The sequence below is a fragment of the Balaenoptera musculus genome, chromosome 7 (assembly GCF_009873245.2).
Source record: "Balaenoptera musculus isolate JJ_BM4_2016_0621 chromosome 7, mBalMus1.pri.v3, whole genome shotgun sequence".
Lineage (NCBI taxonomy): Eukaryota > Metazoa > Chordata > Mammalia > Artiodactyla > Balaenopteridae > Balaenoptera > Balaenoptera musculus.
This window is the reverse complement of record NC_045791.1, coordinates 70,709,499-70,730,517: the sequence shown is the minus strand read 5'-3', so window position 1 is coordinate 70,730,517 and position 21,019 is coordinate 70,709,499. Positions and strand designations below refer to the sequence as shown.

The 21,019-nt window shown below is 35.2% G+C and overlaps 1 protein-coding gene across 1 annotated transcript in view; it reads left to right on the top strand.

Annotated features, from left to right (window-relative positions):
• Window positions 1-21,019, top strand: part of TMEFF2 (transmembrane protein with EGF like and two follistatin like domains 2) — a 249,896-nt gene that overhangs the window by 129,428 nt on the left and 99,449 nt on the right. The window contains exon 5 of the mRNA XM_036858121.1: window positions 3,003-3,099. Coding sequence (XP_036714016.1) covers window positions 3,003-3,099 — 97 coding nt within the window. The remainder of the gene's footprint in view (window positions 1-3,002; window positions 3,100-21,019) is intronic.

Sequence of the window (21,019 nt, the reverse complement as noted above, 5' to 3'; positions counted from 1 at the left end):
TGCAAGTGCATGGTTAAAATAATACTTTAGGATAAATGAATTTCATTCCTGCATAATCAGCGGATGAATGCAAATAATTAAGCACCGATCCTTCCTGTTTCTGATACTGTAAAAAGAACAGGAAAAAGGAACACTCCTGGTTCAACACATACTTTCTGAGCATCTAGCATGTGCTAAATCAATAGTGTTCAAGCTTTTGTGACTGTGACCTTTAGTAAGAAATGAAATTTACATTGCAACGCTGGATGGATGTACATATGTGTAACTAAAACAGTGTTATAAAATAAAACCTATACTTGCTAAGTAAGATGCACTCTGTGTTTTCTATTCCAGTATATTCTGCTTCATGTACACAAAAATGTTTACAAAAATGCTGATAGTGACCCACTGACTCCATTTCATTACCCACTAATAAATTGTGAATTGTGATTGGAAAAATGCAGTGCTAACCTTGCTACTCAAAATGTGGTCTGTGTACCAGCATCATCAGTTACACCTCACACTTACTGAATCAGAATCTTCATTTTAACAAAACCTCCAGGTGCTTCCTGTGCACTGTGACAGAAGTCCTGTGCTAGACATTCACTGCATGAGGAAGATGTTTGGGCCAGAGGAAGTCTTTTCAGTATTGTTTAGGGCAGAGATTCTTAGGGATGTGTTTTTTAAAGTATACATATCCAAGCCTCGAGCCTACAAATTCAGTACCTCTTGGGATATCTCAGGGCATTTATCTAAAAAACAATACATAAATGAACAAACCAAATCTACCAGAGCTTCTGAGCCCACCCCTATTTAAGAATCTTGGTCTATAGTGTTAAATGAAGCAGTGTAACTGATTTGTTTGTTTATTACAAAGGTGCAAATCTGTGTTTTAGGAAATATGGAAAGATTTTACTTTATTTTTCACTGTGATTGCTTCACATTTTATGCCCAGAATGTTTATTGATAGAGGTTTTGCTACTGCTACTTCTGGGTTTACTTCTCCGTGTGGAAGAATTTCCAAACATCTCGAGTCTACCAATAACTGCCCTTTTATAGAAATGTAATGTGACTTCCAGTAGAATTATTATTATTAGTTTTGCTGAGGTAGCACGATTCATCCCCTGGATTACTTCCAGTAGATCCCTAACCAAGGATCCCTGCTGCGAAAGAAGATAGGGCTGCCCATAAGTGGCTGTAACTGTTCATTAAGGACCTTCCCGTTGTGTTAGTATGTTTCCTGAGTGATGGGAAGTTTTAGTCTAGAAGCTGCTAATCTTGCTAACACTAAAAGGCTCTCTCTCCCATTAACAGCTTCTGTGTTGCATTAATAGTAAGAAAGTGATAAAGAGGTGGACCTCAGCTGCTCAGTACCCCCTGAGGTGAGGTCCCCAGCTTCCTTCTTATCCCATAGTCCACTCTAATGGTCTCGCCTGTATTAAAATAATAGAGTGGATAATAAGTGCTGTCTATTTTAGCCGAGTCTAAAATTCCTTCTTCTTTCTGGGGAGGAACACCATTTTTTTAGACTTCCAATTTTAAAACTATACCATCAATACTTTTGCAATTGAAGTTGATCTGTTTAATTCATAACTTTTTAAAAGTGCAGTGCAAATCAAGTACAGGGGAAAAAATGTTGCTTTGGAAAAAATAAATCTCTCTGTCTTTCCTGGAAAAACTATAAAATAGAGAACTTTCTTAGAGATGTCTTCTTGTTCTTTTTTTTATTTTCTGGTAAATCAAATCACTCATTTGCACAGCAGTAAACTGGAAAATCAAGGAATAAAGACCTTTGCTTTTATAAATATTAATAACGCTCATGTTAATAGACAAAGAACAAATTATGAAAAATATCATATTAAAATAAAACAAGTAAGGTTAAATTTCTTAGGTTTAGGGTGCATGTTAATCAATGATGTTTTGTTAAAAACGTTATCTTATTAGGCTTCATAATGCTAGGAGCCAATGCCATACTTAATTGCCTCTGTTCTTTTTCTACTGAAAATGCATAACCTTTTGCAGAAGTGCACTTTTTAAGGATCTCTTGATTTAAACACATGCTTTTAGTATATAAGATGTCCATGGAATAAGATTATCTATGCAGTACTTAGGTTGTTGCAATTTTTCATCTATAAGTGAAACTATTTTTGCTTCCAACTACATATTTTTTTAATTGGGTAAACAGTAATCCATCATCTCAAAAGTGTTGCTCAGATTTTTATTTCTTGAACTCAAATACTAAAATTTTTTTCTTGATTTACACAATTCTTTCCTGATTTGAAAGCTTAATTTTATAATTAGGTTGTATATAGTATATTTTTACACTTGTAATTTATGTGTATAAAAAGGACCAATATCAATAATCATCAGCGACAGTATATATTTTTTAAATGAAATATATGTTCATAGCCCTCATACAAGAAATCACTATGATGAGCTCTGCGCAACATTTATGTAAGATTCAAGAAATTACTGTAAAAACCAATTAAAAGATGTTTTCTAAAAACATAATTAATATATTTTTCCTTATAAGTATTTAGCATCTTGAGGGGGGGAAAAGACGTATCTAAAAAGTCAAGGCTGCCCATCTAAATTTTTTAAATTATGTATTAAAGCCTTTGAATGAAAAAAAATTTATAATTTAAGAATGAGAAAATGTCAAGTATTTTTTTTATAGACACTAGGTTTTTCCTCTAGGCAAGTAACAATCTAAATCCCTTTTAATTAAGTAACTCTTTCATATGGTCTATTAGCCAAACAATTTTGATAAATCCAGTACACTCTCGTTTGTTTTATTTTTCTTGTTAAAAGAATTATTCACCACATACCAATAGCTAGCATATTATTGTTAGTTTTCTTCAAACTTAGGGAAGAAGGGAGCCGAATATGACAATCTTAATGGAGCTGCAATAGCAAAGAAGTCCATTGGAAAAGTAGCAGGTTTCATATAGAATAGTCTTGAAGTTGTTGGTATTGTGCACACTTATCTGAATTCTTTTTGTTCACTTTCTTCTGTCCTATAGTCCATGAAGGCTCAGGAGAAACCAGTCAAAAGGAGACATCCACCTGTGATATTTGCCAGTTTGGTGCAGAATGTGATGAAGATGCCGAGGATGTCTGGTAATGTGCTATTTTATTCTTTTAAAGAAAATAATGACAATAATTAATTTCTTTTTACTTTATCAATTATTTCCTAAAAGAAGACATTTTCAGCAGTTTTTTTTTTTTAAATCCAGTTCTCATGGGGGTAAAAAAATGAGGGCTACAATAACAGCAAGGACTTTCTGAAGCTGAACTAAAAGTTGGGTCAGCCAAGCAGCTGCCCAGGGCATTACTTGATAAGGTACAGTAAGATATCACCGAGACCCCCAAATACTGTCAATGTTAAGAGATGGAGAGAAAAATCATACTTACCAGAACATCTGTCAAAAAGCATGGTCAAGAAACAATGGATAGTTGCTAATCTGCTCCTAAAATGGTGGATCTGGGTAACTGCACAGATTTTACTTAAAGGGTATGCATATGCACTCCCATAGCTGAATTAGGGAGATGGTAGGGCAAGGAATAATCTTTGAGCCACCCTGTAGGATCAACTTCTCCCTTCACCCAAGCAATACTCAGCTTCTCCTGTAAAGATATGCTGAACAGATTATGAATAATATTCATTATTTTGAATGGGTCCCAAAATGTTAGCCTTCTAGGGCAGCCACGTGTTTTGGTCCTACCCTGATCTCATACCTAAAGTGAGAAACCCAAAGGTCTTTGTATGGCATGACAGTGGAAAGAGGCAGACTCTCTTTCTTTCTGTCTCTCTTTCTCTCTTTTACACACATACCTTTCAGAAAAACAACCAGGTGTCCTTTCATATTTTTTTTTCAATATGCAGACTGTGTTTGCCTAGAGCAGTTAACAATCATTTTGACTGAAGTAGGTAAGGGAGTAAATCTTAAATGTTCTCACCACACACACAAAATATTGGTAATTATGTGAGGTGATGGAGGTGTTAGCTAACACTATGGTGGTGATCACACTGCAATATACAAGTGTATCAAACATGTTGTACACCTTAAACTTATACAATGTTATATGCCAATTATATCTCAGTAAAGTTGAGGGAAAAAGACAATCATTTTCATCAGACTTTTGTGGGTAGAGGGGGGCAATTCATCTAAGAAACAGAAAGAAAAAATTAAGGCAAGATAATTTTGGCAAGAATGAAACAGTCTGCACTGAAAACATTTTAGAATATTTTTGGATGTAGATTAAATTGAGGATTCCAACTGAGCAAACTGAGCTTCTTAGGGTAAATTAACTAGGTACTTACAAGTAAACACTGCTATTGACTAGCCACGTGAAATAGCCACCCATTAATAAAAGCAGATATCAGTAGGATTTCCATACCTGTTAAACATTTCTAGCCAATGGTCAGCTAGGAGTCAAGTCAGGGGGTGTATGCACTGGTTTGACCATCTTGAGGTAAACAGACATATGTTTTCTTAAGAACCTCCTGGACATCTTAATGGCTGATGAATTTTATGGTTCCCAAACCTGGCTGGGAATTTTTAAAACACATCGATTCTTTAGTTCCATGTCAAAATTAATGAATCAGGATTTCAGAGAAGTGGGGCTTAAAACTTTACTTGTCTAAAACTCCCCCAGATGGTTGTATAAATACTGCTCTAAGATAAATGACTGACTCAGAGAATCTTTCTCCTCCCTAAATGCTTTAAGGCTCTGTGTAGCCACAGTCATTATATATTAAGACACATTGATAAGAAATGTATCCTTAAAATATCTTGTTTTAATGTTTGCTGATGACTACATCTGTAGCTCAACTTTATTTTTAATGCCGTAAATTATCTTGCTGTCAGCTATTTTACTTTTTAAAAATTCACATGGGTCCCTAATTTTTTCTTAAGAATTTTCCATTCCCCATTCTTATCTCTTTTATGATCACCTTTAAGTGACATGGTTTCACTTTACAACTGCAAAGATTTAAGAAATGAGACAATAATAGCAGATAAAAATTACTGATTTCTTACTATGAGCTTAGTCTATTTGTATGCATTCTTTTTTTTTCTCAGTTATCTTCAAAATACACTAGAGTAGATTCCATTATGATCACTTTACAAAGAGGAAACTGAGTTTTAAAATGTTTAAGTGGCAGAGCCAAGATGAAGATATGAGGTGAAAGTAACTAGAGGATGTTAGCATAACAATTCAACCAAAGATGCAATTAAAGTATTTCTTTCCTGTCATGTCTGGAATAATGAGATGGCCAGATTGCAGGCAGCTTAGATCCAGTGACTGAAGTCCTGCAGGGTTAGAGCTGGTGACAAGAGAGAAGCCTGCAGCAGGCAATGGGAAAATGTCCAGGCAAGCAGTGTCACTCCTGGTATTCTAGCAAAAGTTTAGATCTCTGGTATACAGGACAAGGAGATTTGGGCAAGGTAAGTGGCATCAGAAAGATTAAGCAGCCATGAGTACTGGAGTTAGGAAAAGAAATTCGGTTACAAAGGGAGCAAGGAGAAGGATAAGGCAGAACTTCAGTCATCAAGGAATTGGAAAGCTAATCAGGGGCAGATACTGGATAGATACCCACCTACCGGAACTGGTATATAAAGCCAAGCCTTGGCTACAGAAGGCTGGGACAAGCCCCTAGATCTCAGAAATAAATTACAAGGTCAGAATGAAGCCAGCAGCAAGGATGACTGGTTGCTGAATCAGTTAGCTTTTGGCTAGAACATCTTGTATGCCCCCAGCCTAGAGACAAGATTAGTTCCAAAATGCAGAATAAGGCTGAACCTCCAGATGGGGCTAAGTGGCCATAGCTGTGAAGATTAGAGGGATGCAGGGGGCAGGGAGCCAAGAAGATCATTATACTTCCCAGGCAAGAATGAAAAGTTGTTAGCGTTCAAATAAAATGTACTTAAAATGTCCAATGTAAGCAAGAAGGAATGGTGCTGAAATGATAAGCATATTGATTTTCATTTACATAAGTACCTTTGCATGTTAACATATTGTATTTAGTTATGGCCATGAAGGGCAGACTGGAAACAGCCGAAGGACACAAGAATAAAGCAGTAAATGAAATTAAATAGGCGTGGGATGAAAGAGGCTATAAAGTAAGATAAGAAGCAATAGGGGAGGGACCTGACTCTAGTACTAGTCAACTGAATCAGGGGAGCTTGATGTGCTATTGATTCTGGATGAAACCATGGCCAGGTCCTGTCACAAACATAAAATACTGCATATGCTATGTGGAAACAAAGAGTATAAGTCAGTGTTTAGTTTTATTTTTTTCCCTTGACATTAACTAAACTACAATTTTATGCATACAAGTTCCTCAACCGTACATTATGAAATAATAACAAGATGTGAATAAATACTACTGAGAAACAATGTTATTATTGTAACTGCAATATTGAAACAAATGTAAAAGATTAATTCCTGATTTTTCTTTAACCCTAGCCTAAGAAATTCGTATTTTACATTTTACCACAAGGGGTTAATCTAGCTATTCAAAGATATTCAGGTATTTTCTAGATGAAGGTAAAGCTTTGTTAGAATTAAAAAGCCAGTACACAATCAGCTGATCTTGTTTTCATAGTTAGATGAGTTTTTGAGTCAAGAAGCAAGGTACGTTGGACACGGGGAAGAAAAAAAAATAAATGGGGGAAGGGTAAGGAGAGTAGAGGAAAAGGAGAAAAAATAATAGAGGATGGCATTCATAAACGATGATACTAATAACGTAAAATTTTAATGCCTTTATTTTGAGAAAAACAGATGGTTTATAAGCTTATACAAGCTCCTCCCTTATGTTCTATGATTTCCTTTCAAGGTTTTTCTCTTGCCTTTTTCTTCTTCTTATGGAGAACATCAAGGCTGTAGAAATAAGAAAATGGTCAGATTTCCTCAATAGGAAAGAAAGATCATTGCTACAAAAGATTCTTCGGTTACAGATATTTACCTATGTGTAGGAAAGGATCATGCTTTCAAAAGAGAGTTAAAAGTCCACATGGTAAGTGGTCCACAACACAGATATATCCACTCTCATATCAAGGCATCTCTTTATTTAGGATGGACCTCAAAAATAATTGGAACACCAGTGCAAAGGGATATGCATGCCTGTTTATGGGGAAAGGGTTAGTTAAAAGGCAAAGAAAAGAAGGGCTTAAAAGATTGTTTCTCTTTATATCTAGACTGAAAAAAGGTCAAAACTAATATATTTATACATCAAAGAGACTCTCAGATACCTCCTGCCAAGTATAATTTATAAAGAAAAAGAAGGGCTTCCAAGTCAAACATAATAAATTTGACTCACAGCAAAGTAATAAAGCCCCATCTGATAGTACTGGGAATACTAACTTATGATTTCAACAAATATTTCTGATACTTGCTTGGTTTTAGAAACAGCTTTATATTCCCTTAATTATCTTACCTGATAAATTATTTCAGTAAGTCCAAAGTAGGTCAGTAGTAACTCTTTGCACTGGGAACTAGTCCTAAGAAGTAATTATCCTAGAACTTTCTGTTGGTCCTGTCAGTCAGAAGTAGTTCAGAGCCCTGGGGTTGATACTTGATTTAATATAAGAAAAGAGCAAGTTGATAGCTGGGTCTGATCGTAGAAATGACTGGGTATGAAATTGGCTGCAGGCCTAACATTTCCAGGGTATCCAGATAGATCAAGGAAGGGAGCACAGGTGTAAGAGCAGATGCAGCTGGGTGACAAATTACATAAAGGGACAACTTAAATCATTATGCATATTTGCTTCATATGTATGCTTTATAGCACCTGTGCCCATTTTAACTTTGCTCTTGTATTATTCTCAACATGCCACTCAGGCCCCATTAGCGAAATCGTATTGGCTTAAATGCTATTAGTTCCTCAGTAGTCATTCATTTTGTCTTTGAAAGCATTAATAATGTTTTCCAGTTTTAGTGCATCACATCCTTGTGTTTGACTGCAATGGTAAGAAAGGAGAAAAGCAAAGTAGTTCAGTAAAAAGAGTTCAGAGAGAAATGAATGAGCATCTATTTTTTTCTTTATTTCATTGATGTTCCGTAACTGAAACAGGGTGTGAGATTTGGCATTACTTTTGTGAGCCTCTCTTACAAAGACAGTTTAGTTTGAAGTCTTTAACATCTTGCTCCTTTGATCTAAGAAGGCTCCTTGTCACTAGGAAGACTGTGTGTTGCTGGCATCATTCCCACCTTTAATGCGTTTTGGACTGTAGAGAATCATGAATATTTGACGCGGGGCAATGGCCAAGGATGATCCTTGGCACTAGATTTCACCATACATATAAGCAAATTAGGCATTAGGTCCTGCTGACTTCAGTATTGGGTTATGAGTTTGATCGGGAAAAATTAGACACCTCTGAGTCTTAAGATCTAGAAATGATTTCTTTTTAAAACTACTACTGGTCGACAGTTGCACAAAAAAGATTGTGTTGCAATCGGAAAGTTTCCAACTGTTTTCTACTAAGTAAAAAGAATATAATTTGGGGTTGTATGTGGGATCTAAAGAAGAAGATGCTGATTAGTCACAAAATTTTACTGAACTACGAGTTCATTCAGTCTTCCCCTAGGGTGTTTTCTTTATACTGATTTCTTTTACTCTCTTGCCTTAGAACTGTAAAAGCGGTTACCATAATTAGGACTGGCTTCTAACGTGAGCTTACTCATGGAGAGAATAAAACACACACACACACACAAACAGAAAACAGGTCTGTCTAGTCCAGAAAATCTAAGGTTTTGGTGAGTTGTAGGTTTTATGAGAAAACCTTCTTAGTTCTAAGACTCCTGTAGTTAAGATGCTGCCTCCCTCAAATTGCCTTTCCCTCACCACGAAGACAATGTTGTCACCTCTGAAAACTGCCATAGTATTGTCTGTCTGTATAGATGGGGTCTGAAGACTAAAGACATCTCTCTTTCCTTTAATACTTCCATTTGCCCAGAAACTTTTTCCAGAGTAGAGGGCAATATACAGCTTCTGCTGTATATTTGGGGAAACACACCTCTTTCCACTCCCATAATTTCAAGAGAAAAACGCTGACATTTTTAGCAAATCTATGGCTTAATGTAAAAATCTGAGTTTGATTTTGTTATTTCCTTCTTTTATGTATTTATCCACCTACCTTAAACAAGAAAAAATAATTTGTACTTTTAAAAAATTTCACGCGATTTAGAAGTGCAATTATAAATAGGACTAGTATTTGTAACATGGTCTGTACAATGGTCTGTGCCTACAAACGCCATGTCTGTGACCCAGACTTCCCTCTGCCAATAGCTGCCAGTAAATAGCCAAGTCTGCAAACTGAATCTAAACACTTTAAGTGTTACTTAGAAAGATGAATAAATAACGATGCCACTTCAAATGCACAGCAGGCCATTCCAAAAACAAAAACAAAAAAATATACAACTAACCCACCCTCCAAATTTGGGTTGAGCTTTGTGAAAAGTAAGATTTTTTAAATAAAACTGAAATTTGAAAATAAATCATGGTCTTTCAAACAAAGACATACCTCAGGTCTTCTATGTACTGCGCTACTTTACTTAGAAAGGAATTGGATTTTCATATAAGTTCTGAAGAGTCTTTTGAATTTTTCTCAGTAATTATGTATGCCTCAACTGTGCTAGTTATCGCACAATGATTAATGAAACTTAATTAGGATGTGATGGGTGCAAATGTGGATCTGGTGTAGAATATCGAAAAATACAGGAATAAAGTATTGAAAACTTTAATACATTTTATATGTTTTTGCAATTTTTATTTAGCTCAGACAGTAGAAATCAGGTAACTTCGATTTTATATAAAAATAATGAAATACTACATGAAGGCAGAACAAAGGAAACAAAACTCCAAAGCACAGATTGTATTTCTCCCACTAACTTAACTGTTTTCATTACTTGTTTCTCTTTTACCTGCTTGTGTAGACTATACCCTGCTACTCCTGCCTTACTTCTGGTGCTCACTCACCAAACTCTCACCCACAATTTTGTGTTGAGTTTTCTAAGTCTCAGTTTCTAGTATATTCCGAGTCAGAGACTCCTGTGCCTTAAAATCAGGAAATACACGCTCCATATTCCAACATCACAACATAACATCCCAGTCTCAGAGATAAAAACATGAATCTCATTGTGATCATCAAAAGATGACAGAATTTTCACAAGCATGTGTTTCCTGTGCGGCAGGTACCATGGTAATGTTTACATTCATGGAGCCATTTAATCCTCCTGCTAATCTTATGAAGTTAGATACACTAATAATTTTCATTTTACATGGAAGGAGACACAGAGAGGTTAAGCAAACCACCCAAAGCCAAACAGCAAGTGGAAGAGCTAGGATCTGCACCCTGCCAGGCTGACTCCAGACACCATGCTCTTAACCACCACGCATTATCTTCTCATATGTTTAATAACATAAATTATGTGTCTGCATGTGTGTGTGTGTGTAGCATGCATTAGGTGTATACCATACACGTATAACATGTTGGATATATTCAGTACAGAATTTCACACTTTTTTGTTGTTGAAATAGAAAATACAACCACTTCGTTATAAAGTCCACCACTAACAGGTTCACATCACCTACGATGTCCTTTGAAATATTTTTTTTCCATTAGATATATACACCTTATTTTTTGCAGACTGTGTGGGTTTTATGTGTTTTTTTGTAGAGGTATCGAATTATTATCTATGGAGAATATCCTTATGACTATGTGTGTGCCCAATTAGGTTGAGAAGGTTATTAACCCTGAGGTTGCAGAGAAGAGACATATCTTCACCAAAACCTGGTTCTTTGAGCTGTTTCAACTTCAATTTGCTTGTTTTGAGTAAGCAATAGCAACCCTGATTATGAACCAGGATGAACATTATTTATAACTAGTGATAGGCTTTAGATTTTTATCCAGAAAAGAGGCATATAACATGGAGAGTGGCCATTATAATACTCCCCCTTCCTTTAATGCTGGTGCCACTACTAGCAATATTTCAAAGGGCTACGCAAAAGGCAGAGGAGCATTGGGGAACCCAGAAGAGCAGGGGCACTGCTCAGTAAGCCATTTGTTAAGAAAGGTGGGACTTCATTCCTTAGTATCTTTGGGAATAGCTGATGGGCTACATGCTCCTTTCCAAGCGGTAAAGGAAGGTTTATTACAAATGCATATTCTTGCTGCAAGAATAGAAATTACGAGATATAAAGAGAGAGGGAAGAATCACCAAATTAAATGGCAAATAAATATGGCCCATATGCCAGTGGATTTTAATCCCTATCTTAGTACAATGCTCTGCTATATATCTTTAATTAACACTTAAAAATATAATGCCAAGCCTCTTATTTCCCAATCTAATGTATGTTTTAATGGTTACATTAAAATGGAATTTGCTGTGGCTTTTTCTGATTATAAAAGTTGCACATTAATCATAGAAATTTCAAAAGCCTAGAAATATTACAATGTCATCCCACCATTCCAAGATAATTACCGTAAAATTTGGAGGTGTGTTCTCCTCCTGTCTGTGTGTGTACATGCACATGTGTGTGTATGTATTTTTGATGAGTCTAATCGTATTTTATATATCAACAAAGTCTCTCTCTTGAAAATTTTACTTAATCTTGAGGCTGTGCTTGGAGATTGTTACAAACGCTAAACAAATTTATGAGTAATATATTTAGATTTGAACATAATTTCCTGTGGGCCCCAAATTCTAATTATTCTTTCAAAATTTTGCCTTTCTTCAAGAACACATGAATTTGAGGGCAGTGTCCGAACATTTGCGATCTAAAGAATTTACCAAAACCTAATCCCCTCTAAGTCTACCTTAGACGTTTTTCTTGGTTTAACTCCAAGAGGCTAGACAGTATGTGTACTGAAAACACTTCCTTTGTCTGTATCCAGAACGTTCATAATAAATAGCTTTCTGAGGTATAAGCATTATTACTGAGAAACTGTCCTCCACAGGCGTTTAAATTGGGTAGGAAACTGCTCCTGGCCTTCAGTGGTTTACTTCCAAATAGTAATATACTGTATATGTTGGTTCATCTAAACAACAAATCAGCAAGCAGTCCCTTGAACAGAACAGTCCTCCTGAACAGAACAGCAGTCTTTCCAGAATAGGCCCCTATAAAGCAGTATGTGTAATATCTAATAAGTGATTGAACAAATTGTAAAATTATATGCAACATCCAATTGAAAAATCAATACTGCTGAAGAACTAAATGCTTATTATAGTATAAAGAAAAAACAAACAAAGGAAACAAATATCTGGTTTTTCTAGCTTCCCCCCAATGCAAAGTAAAATTAATCAGGAGTGGGTCCATTCATCCCTTCACTACTAAGCTATGAATGAAACATAAGAACTCAGGACTATGCACTTAGGACGAGTGATCTTCTGAAGTTTGTTTACCACAGCTCTTTTTTATTCATTGCAGTCTTTTCAAAGTCTTTACATAATAGTTTATTCTGTTCTCTGAACTCATCCTAAAATGAGCTTTCTATAATCAAAATTGTATTATTGAAGGTAATAAAAGTAATGCTAGGTCCCAACTAGTCATAAGTGCCTATAATCAGCAGATATTAAAAGATGTATATCAGGGAGAAGTGTGCAACAATTGGGGAAAAAGCAAGAAATGAAGTAAAATATCTTCACTTTAGCAGAAATTAGTGATGTATTTCTGTTTAAACATTGATATGTACATAAATGTGATACTTTAAGACATTCAAATATAACATCAAATTATCAATTATGACAAAGAAATAAAAATATTATATTTGAATGAATTATGCAGTTTAATTTTAATTGAATATATTTTTCCTCCTCTAAAAGATTTGTTGGTTTGGGAAAAAGAAAATACAACAGAGATGCTTGCATTACAGTGACATTGGATGGTCAGACTTGGGAGGGGAAATAAATAAAAAGAATCCCTGTATTGATCAATATATCTGTACCTGACATTTTTGTGTATTATTACATGCTTAGGAGATATGTTATGGTATGTTTTACACTGAATTCATAAGTCTTTTAACAATTGTCTTTTGTTGGAGAAAGTATTTCCCTTTTGAGATGCGCATGGCATTAAGGGACAGCCAGAGGAAAAGGGAAACCTTCTAACATATTAAAACCTAATTCTTTTCAGCCTACTTTCTCCTCTCCTCTGATCCTCTGATATCTCTAGGATGTAGTTAGGGCAGGTAATGTCATCTTCATTTGACAGATAAATACACGAAGCCCCTGGGGATTCCCTGGCGGTCCAGTGGTTAGGATTCCATGCTTCCACTGCATGGGGCATGGGTTTGATCCCTGGCTGGGGAACTAAGATTCCACAAGCTGCACAGCGTGGCCAAAAAAAAAAAATACATGAAACCCCTGAAGGGTTAAGGGTAATCAACATGTAGTAAAGAGAAGGGCTCAAGTGATTTATGCCACTTTCTCATCAAAGCTACCCAAGAGAGATTTTAAAAAGAGAGAGAGAAAAGAGTTGGTATGACATAGTGGAAAGACCACTGGGTTCAGAGAAGTGAGGTCTCATCTTGGATAAAATCACATCATTTCGCTTGGTCTCTGTTTTTTTTTTCCTATAGACAGATTAGATTACATAGATAATTAGATGACAGATAGATTTACAGTCATTTTGTAATACAATTCACATAAAACTCATTCATTTGAAGTATACAATTCAGTTGTTTTTAGTATATTCACCAAGTTGTGCAACCATCAACACAATCAATTTCATAATATTTTTATCACTTCAAAAAGAAACTTGTACACTTTAGCAGCCCCTCCCCATTTCCTCCCCAAGTTTCCCTCCTCCATCCTTAGGCAACAACTAATCTACTTTATGTCTCTAGATTTCCTTATTCCAACATTTCATATAAATGGAATCATTCAACAGGTGGTCCTTTGTGACTGGGCTTCTTTCACTTAGGATGTTTTCAAGGTTCATTGTATCATGTATCAGTATTTCATTTTTTGATTGATGAAAAATATTTAATTGCGTGGATATACCACATTTTGTTTATGCATTTATCAGTTAGTTGATGAACATTTGGGTTGTTTCCAATTTGGGGTTCTAATGAATAATGCTGTAATGAACATTTGTATACAAATTTGTGTGTTTGTATATGTGTGTAAGTACAAGTTTTAGTTTGGACATATGTTTTTATTTCTCTTGGTATATACCTAGGAGTAGAATTGTTGGACTAAATGGTAACCTCATGATTAACTTTTTGAGGCACTGCCAGACAGTTTTCCAAAGTGGCTGCACCATTTATATTTCTAACAGCAATGTATGAGGATCCAAATTTCTCCACATCCTTGCCAACACTTATTATTACCATCTTTTTGAATAATACAATCCAAGTGGGTATAAAGTGGTATCTGATAGTGGTTTTGATTAACATTTTCCAGATGGCTAATTGTGTTGAGTCTCTTTTCAATGTGCTTACTGATCATTTGTATGTCTTCTTTGGATAAACATCTCTTCAGATTTTTACCCATTTTTTAATTGAGGTATTTATTTATCACTGAGTTGTAGGAGTTTTTTTTTTAATTGTAGGTATAAGCCTCTTACCAAATATATATGATATGCAAATAGTTTCTCCATTCTGTGGAGTTGTCTTTTCACTTTTGTGGTGATACCTTTCAAAACACAAACGTTTTTAATTTTGATGAATTTCAATTTGTCTGTCTTTGGTCAGTTGTGTTTTTGGTGTCACAACTAGGAAGGTTTTGCTTAACCCAAGGTCACAAAGATTTACTCCTATATTTTCTCCTAAGGGATTTATAGTTTTGGCTCTTATATTTAGGTCTCTGATTCATTTTGAGTTAATTTTTTATATGGAGGAAGGAAAGGGTAAAGAATCATTTTTTTACTTGTAGATAATCAGTTGTTTCAACACCATTTATTGAAAAAACTATCCTTTCTCCGTTGAATTTTCTTGGCACCCTTGTAGAAAATCAATTGACCCTGTATGTGAGGGTTTATTTTTGAGCTCTCATTTTATTCCATTGATGTATATGTCTATCCTTATGCCAGAATAAACTCCATTTTCTCATAGGTACAATATAGGAAATAAGGGTGTTGGTCTAGATAATGTCCATGGTTCTTTTGAATTCAAACATCACCTAAGATAGGAACAGAATTACTGTGAGCTATATAGACCTACTCCTCAAGCATCCCCAGTGGCCCCAGTGGCATTGTTCCTCTTTCCGTTTCAACCTAAAATTTTTACTATCAGTTTTAAATTAGAAAAGATGGTCTATTGTGTCCAGAAGGTAGCATTTACAACTCTGTATTTTAACCCTCATGCAGAAATAAGATTTTCATACTGGCTAATCATCTCTTTAGAAAGCACAGGAAACAGGAGGCTCTTCAAAGGATATGAATCAGTGGTGGCAAAAGGTAGAAATACAATGAAGTTATTTAAATAAGAGAAAAAATTCAAGAATTTAATAATAAAACAATGTTGAGGAGAAGAAAGAAGGGGAAAAGTAGGATAGAAAAGTAATTTTAAAGAAAAATCAAACTAAGAGAATATGCTAAAACCGTATTTCTGAGTAGCCCTAATTCAAGGTAAGGAAGAAAAAGAATAATTCTCATGATGTAATTAGAAAAGACACTAGTTTATCAAAAGATACTTTAACAAGTTCTGAACTCCACAAGAATTTATACTCTATGACTTTAATAACATTTTGAATGAAATAAAATACAACATCCTTGATAACTCCCTTATAAATTATACAAAATTACTTATATTGGATCTTAATGTAATGTATTAATGATAAAATTCTAAAGTTGTGAGATTATATCTGTAGAGGTGATTCTCTGTAAGACCTGAATAATGATATCCAGATATGTCATTGTTATGGTATCTGATTCGGTGCAGGGTTAAAACAAGATCAATGGCCAATGTGTTTGTTAGTCTTTTTCTCTTAATTATTGTTATCTCAGCCAGAGATTAGGCAGAACTCCTAAAATATTTCATATGAGTTTCTAGGATTATAGTTCCCATGTACAGATAACAAAACTAAGCAGTTGTTGAGAGAGAAATAATTTGTTCAAGCAGCAGAGAAAGGAAGAGTGCCAGGTCTTCAGATGGTCCTAGAAGAGTGTTTCTTGAACTGTTCTCTGATTTACTCTAAGCCATTTATGAACAAATTGGAAATCAGATGACTTGGTTTGTGACAATAAAGTGTCATTTCCTTATATCATTTTTTTCTGTACTTTATTTTACTATTAATTAAGAATAAAAGATGTGGTTGTTACACAAGTTCATGCAAAGTGGGAAAACACTGATCAGATTTTTATGACAAATATCCTTGCTTTGATCATATTTAGTTAAAAGATTATAAGTAGAAATGAGAAGCAAATATAAAAATATGCAAAACAATAGCAATATATCATAATATAGAGCCTAACAATTATGATTATGGGTTTAGAATATGAAATGTGACTTAACAAGATACAGTTGCTTATAAGACCTCCTACTATCAATTCTGCTTTTTCTATTTTTCCTCAGATAATCAGTATATAACCAATAATTTGCTAGATATATTTGACTATATATTTTTAAAATCTTCATAATGGGATTTGTAGTCCTTTATTAGTATAATCAAGCTTCTGGGAATTTTAACCCACTTATTCATTGATTGCATCTTTTTTCCCCAACTTTTGTTTGTCCCAAATCAAAGTATAGTTTCAAATTAATATCTTGTACCGCAGTGTTGAAAGACAAAAAAATCTTTGCACTAAGGATGAAACAACACATGGTAATAAAGTACAGTGCACAAGGGCAGTAGGCTTGCACTTTCTTTCTTTTTTTTTTTAATGTTTTTATTGGAGTATAATTGCTTTATAATGGTGTGTTAGTTTCTGCTTTATAACAAGGTGAATCAGGTATACATATACATATATCCCCATATCTCTTCCCTCTTGCATCTCCCTCCCTCCCACCCTCCCTATCCCACCCTTCTAGCTGGTCACAAAGCACGGAACTGATCTCCCTGTGTTATGCGACTGCTTCCCACTAGCTATCTATTTTACATTTGGTAGTGTATATATGTCCATGCCACTCTCTCACTTTGTCCCAGCTTCCCCTTCCCCTTCCCCGTGTCCTCAAGTTGATTCTCTAGTAGGTCTGCGTTTTTATTCCCATCTTGCCCCTAGGTTCTTCATGACCTTTTTTTTTTTTTTAGATTCCATATCTATGTGTTAGCATACAGTATTTGTTTTTCTGACTTACTTCACTCTGTATGACAGACTCTAGGTCCATCCCCCTCACTACAAATAACTCGATTTCGTTTCTTTTTATGGCTGAGTAATATTCCATTGTATATATGTGCCACATCTTCTTTATCCATTCATCTGTCGATGGACATTTAGGTTGCTTCCATGTCCTGGCTATTGTAAATAGAGCTGCAATGAACTTTGCGGTACATAACTCTTTTTGAATTATGGTTTTCTCAGGGTATATGCCCAGTAGTGGGATTGCTGGGTTGTATACTAGTTCTATTTTTAGTTTTTTAAGGAACCTCCATACTGTTCTCCATAGTGGCTGTATCAACTTAACATTCCCACCAACAGTGTATGAGGGTTCCCTTTTCTCCACACCCTCTCCAGCATTTATTGTTTGTAGATTTTTTGATGATGGCCATTCTGACCGGTGTGAGATGATATCACACTGTAGTTTTGATTTGCATTTCTCTGATGATTAATGATGTTCAGCATTCTTTCATGTGTTTGTTGGCAATCTGTATATCTTCTTTGGAGAAATGTCTATTTAGGTCTTCTGCCCATTTTTGGATTAGGTTGTTTGTTTTCTTGATACTGAGCTGCATGAGCTGCTTGTAAATTTTGGAGATTAAGCCTTTGTCAGTTGCTTCATTTGCAAACATTTTCTCCCATTCTGAGGGTTGTCTTTTCGTCTTGTTTATGTTTCCCTTTGCTGTGCAAAAGCTTTTAAGTTTCATTAGGTCCCATTTGTTTATTTTTGTTTTTATTTCCATTTCTCTAGGAGGAGGGTCAAAAAGGATCTTGCTGTGATTTATGTCATAGAGTGTTCTGCCTGTTTTCCTCTAAGAGTTTGATAGTGTCTGGCCTTACATTTAGGTCTTTAATCCATGTTGAGTTTATTTTTGTGGATGGTGTTAGGGAGTGTTCTAATTTCATTCTTTTACATGTAGCTGTCCAGTTTTCCCAGCACCACTTATTGAAGAGGCTGTCTTTTCTCCATTGTATATTCTTGCCTCCTTTATCAAAGGTAAGCTGACCATATGTGCGTGGGTTTATCTCTGGGCTTTCTTTCCTGTTCCATTGATCAATATTTCTGTTTTTGTGCCAGTACCATACTATCTTGATTACTGTAGCTTTGTAGTATAGTCTGAAGTCAGGGAGCCTGATTCCTCCAGCTCCATTTTTCTTTCTCAAGATTGCTTTGGCTATTCGGGGTCTTTTGTGTTTCCATACAAATTGTGAAATTTTTTGTTCTAGTTCTGTGAAAAATGCCAGTGGTAGTTTGATAGAATTGCATTGCATCTGTAGATTGCTTTGGGTAGTAGAGTCATTTTCACAATGTTGATTCTTCCAATCCAAGAACACGGTATATCTCTCCATCTATTTGTATCATCTTTAATTTCTTTCATCAGTGTCTTATAATTTTCTGCATACAGGTTTTTTGTCTCCTTAGGTAGGTTTATTCCTAGATATTTTATTCTTTTTGTTGCAGTGGTAAATGGGAGTGTTTTCTTAATTTCACTTTCAGATTTTTCATCATTAGTGTATAGGAATGGAAGAGATTTCTGTGCATTAATTTTGTATCCTGCTATTTTACCAAATTCATTGATTAGCTCTAGTAGTTTTCTGGTAGCATCTTTAGGATTCTCTATGCATACTATCACGTCATCTGCAAACAGTGACAGCTTTACTTCTACTTTTCCGATTTGGATTCCTTTTATTTCTTTTTCTTCTCTGATTTCTGTGGCTAAAACTTCCAAAACTATGTTGAATAATAGTGGTGAGAGTGGGCAACCTTGTCTTGTTCCTGATCTTAGTGGAAATGGTTTCTGTTTTTCACCATTGAGGACGATGTTGGCTGTGGGTTTATCATATATGGCCTTTATTATGTTGAGGTAAGTTCCCTCTATGCCTACTTTCTGGAGGGTTTTTATCATAAATGGGTGTTGAATTTTGGTGAAAGCTTTCTCTGCATCTATTGAGATGATCATATGGTTTTTCTCCTTCAATTTGTTAAGATGGTGTATCACATTGATTGATTTGCGTATATTGAAGAATCCTTGCATTCCTGGAATAAACCCCACTTGATCATGGTGTCTGATCCTTTTAATGTGCTGCTAGATTGTGTTTGCTAGTATTTTGTTGAGGATTTTTGCATCTATGTTCATCAGTGATATTGGCCTGTAGTTTTCTTTTTATGTGACATCTTTGTCTGGTTTTGGTATCATGGTGATGGCCTTGTAGAATGAGTTTGGGAGTGTTCCTCCCTCTGCTATATTTTGGAAGATTTCGAGACAGATAGGTGTTTGCTCTTCTCTAAATATTTGATATAATTCGCCTGTGAAGCCATCTGGTCCTGGGCTTTTGTTTGTTGGAAGATTTTTAATCACAGTTTCAATTTCAGTGCTTGTGATTGGTCTGTTCATATTTTCTATTTCTTCCTGGTTCAGTGTCGGGAGGTTGTGTATTTCTAAGAATTTGTCCATTTCTTCCAGGTTGTCCATTTTATTGGCATATAGTTGCTTGTAGTAATCTCACATGATCCTTTTTACTTCTGCAGTGTCAGTTGTTACTTCTCCTTTTTCATTTCTAATTCTACTGATTTGAGTCTTCTCCCTTTTTTTCTTGATGAATCTGGCTAATGGTTTATCAATTTTGTTTATCTTCTCAAAGAACCAGCTTTTAGTTTTATTGATTTTGCTATCATTTCCTTCATTTCTTTTTATTTCTGACCTGATCTTTATGATTTCTTTCCTTCTGCTAACTTTGGGGTTTTTTTGTTCTTCTTTCTCTAATTGCTTTAGGTGCAAGGTTAGGTTGTTTATTGGAGATGTTTCTCGTTTCTTGAAGTAGGATTGTATTGCTATAAACTTCCCTCTTAGAACTGCTTTTGCTGCATCCCATAGGTTTTGGGTCGTCGTGTTTTCATTGTCATTTGTTTCTAGGTATTTTTTGATTTCCTCTTTGATTTCTTCGGTGATCTCTTCGTTATTAAGTAGTGTATTGTGTAGACTCCATGCGTTTGTATTTTTTACAGATTTTTTCCTGTAATTGATATCTAGTCTCATAGCATTGTGGTCAGAAAAGATACTTGATATGATTTCAATTTTCTTAAAGTTACCAAGGCTTGACTTGCGATCCAAGATATGATCTGTCCTGGAGAATGTTCCATGAACACTTGAGAAGAAAGTGTATTCTGTTGTTTTTGGATGGAATGTCCTATAAATATCAATTAAGTCCATCTTGTTTAATGTATCATTTAAAGCTTGTGTTTCCTTATTTATTTTCATTTTGGATGATCTGTCCATTGGTGAAAGTGGGGTGTTAAAGTCCCCTACTATGATTGTGTTACTGTTGATTTCCCCTTTTATGGCTGTTAGTATTTGCCTTGTGTATTGAGATGCTCCTATGTTGGGTGCATAAATATTTACAATTGCTATATCTTCTTCTTGGATTGATCCCTTGATCATTACGTAGGGTCCTTCTTTGTCTCTTGTAATAGTCTTTGTTTTAAAGTCTATTTTGTCTGATATGAGAATTGCTCCAGCTTTCTTCTGATTTCCATTTGCATGGAATATCTTTTTCCATCCCCTCACTTTCAGTCTGTATGTGTCCCTAGATCTGAAGTGGGTCTCTTTTAGCCAGCATATATACAGGTCTTGTTTTTGTATCCATTCAGCCAGTCTATGTCTTTTGGTTGGAGCATGCATTTTCTTTAATGGAATTTAGTTTAATTCTATTTGTGGTGCCTAACATTGGCTGTTAGGGTCATTGTAGAGAACTATGGATATTGAAAACTATAGCCTG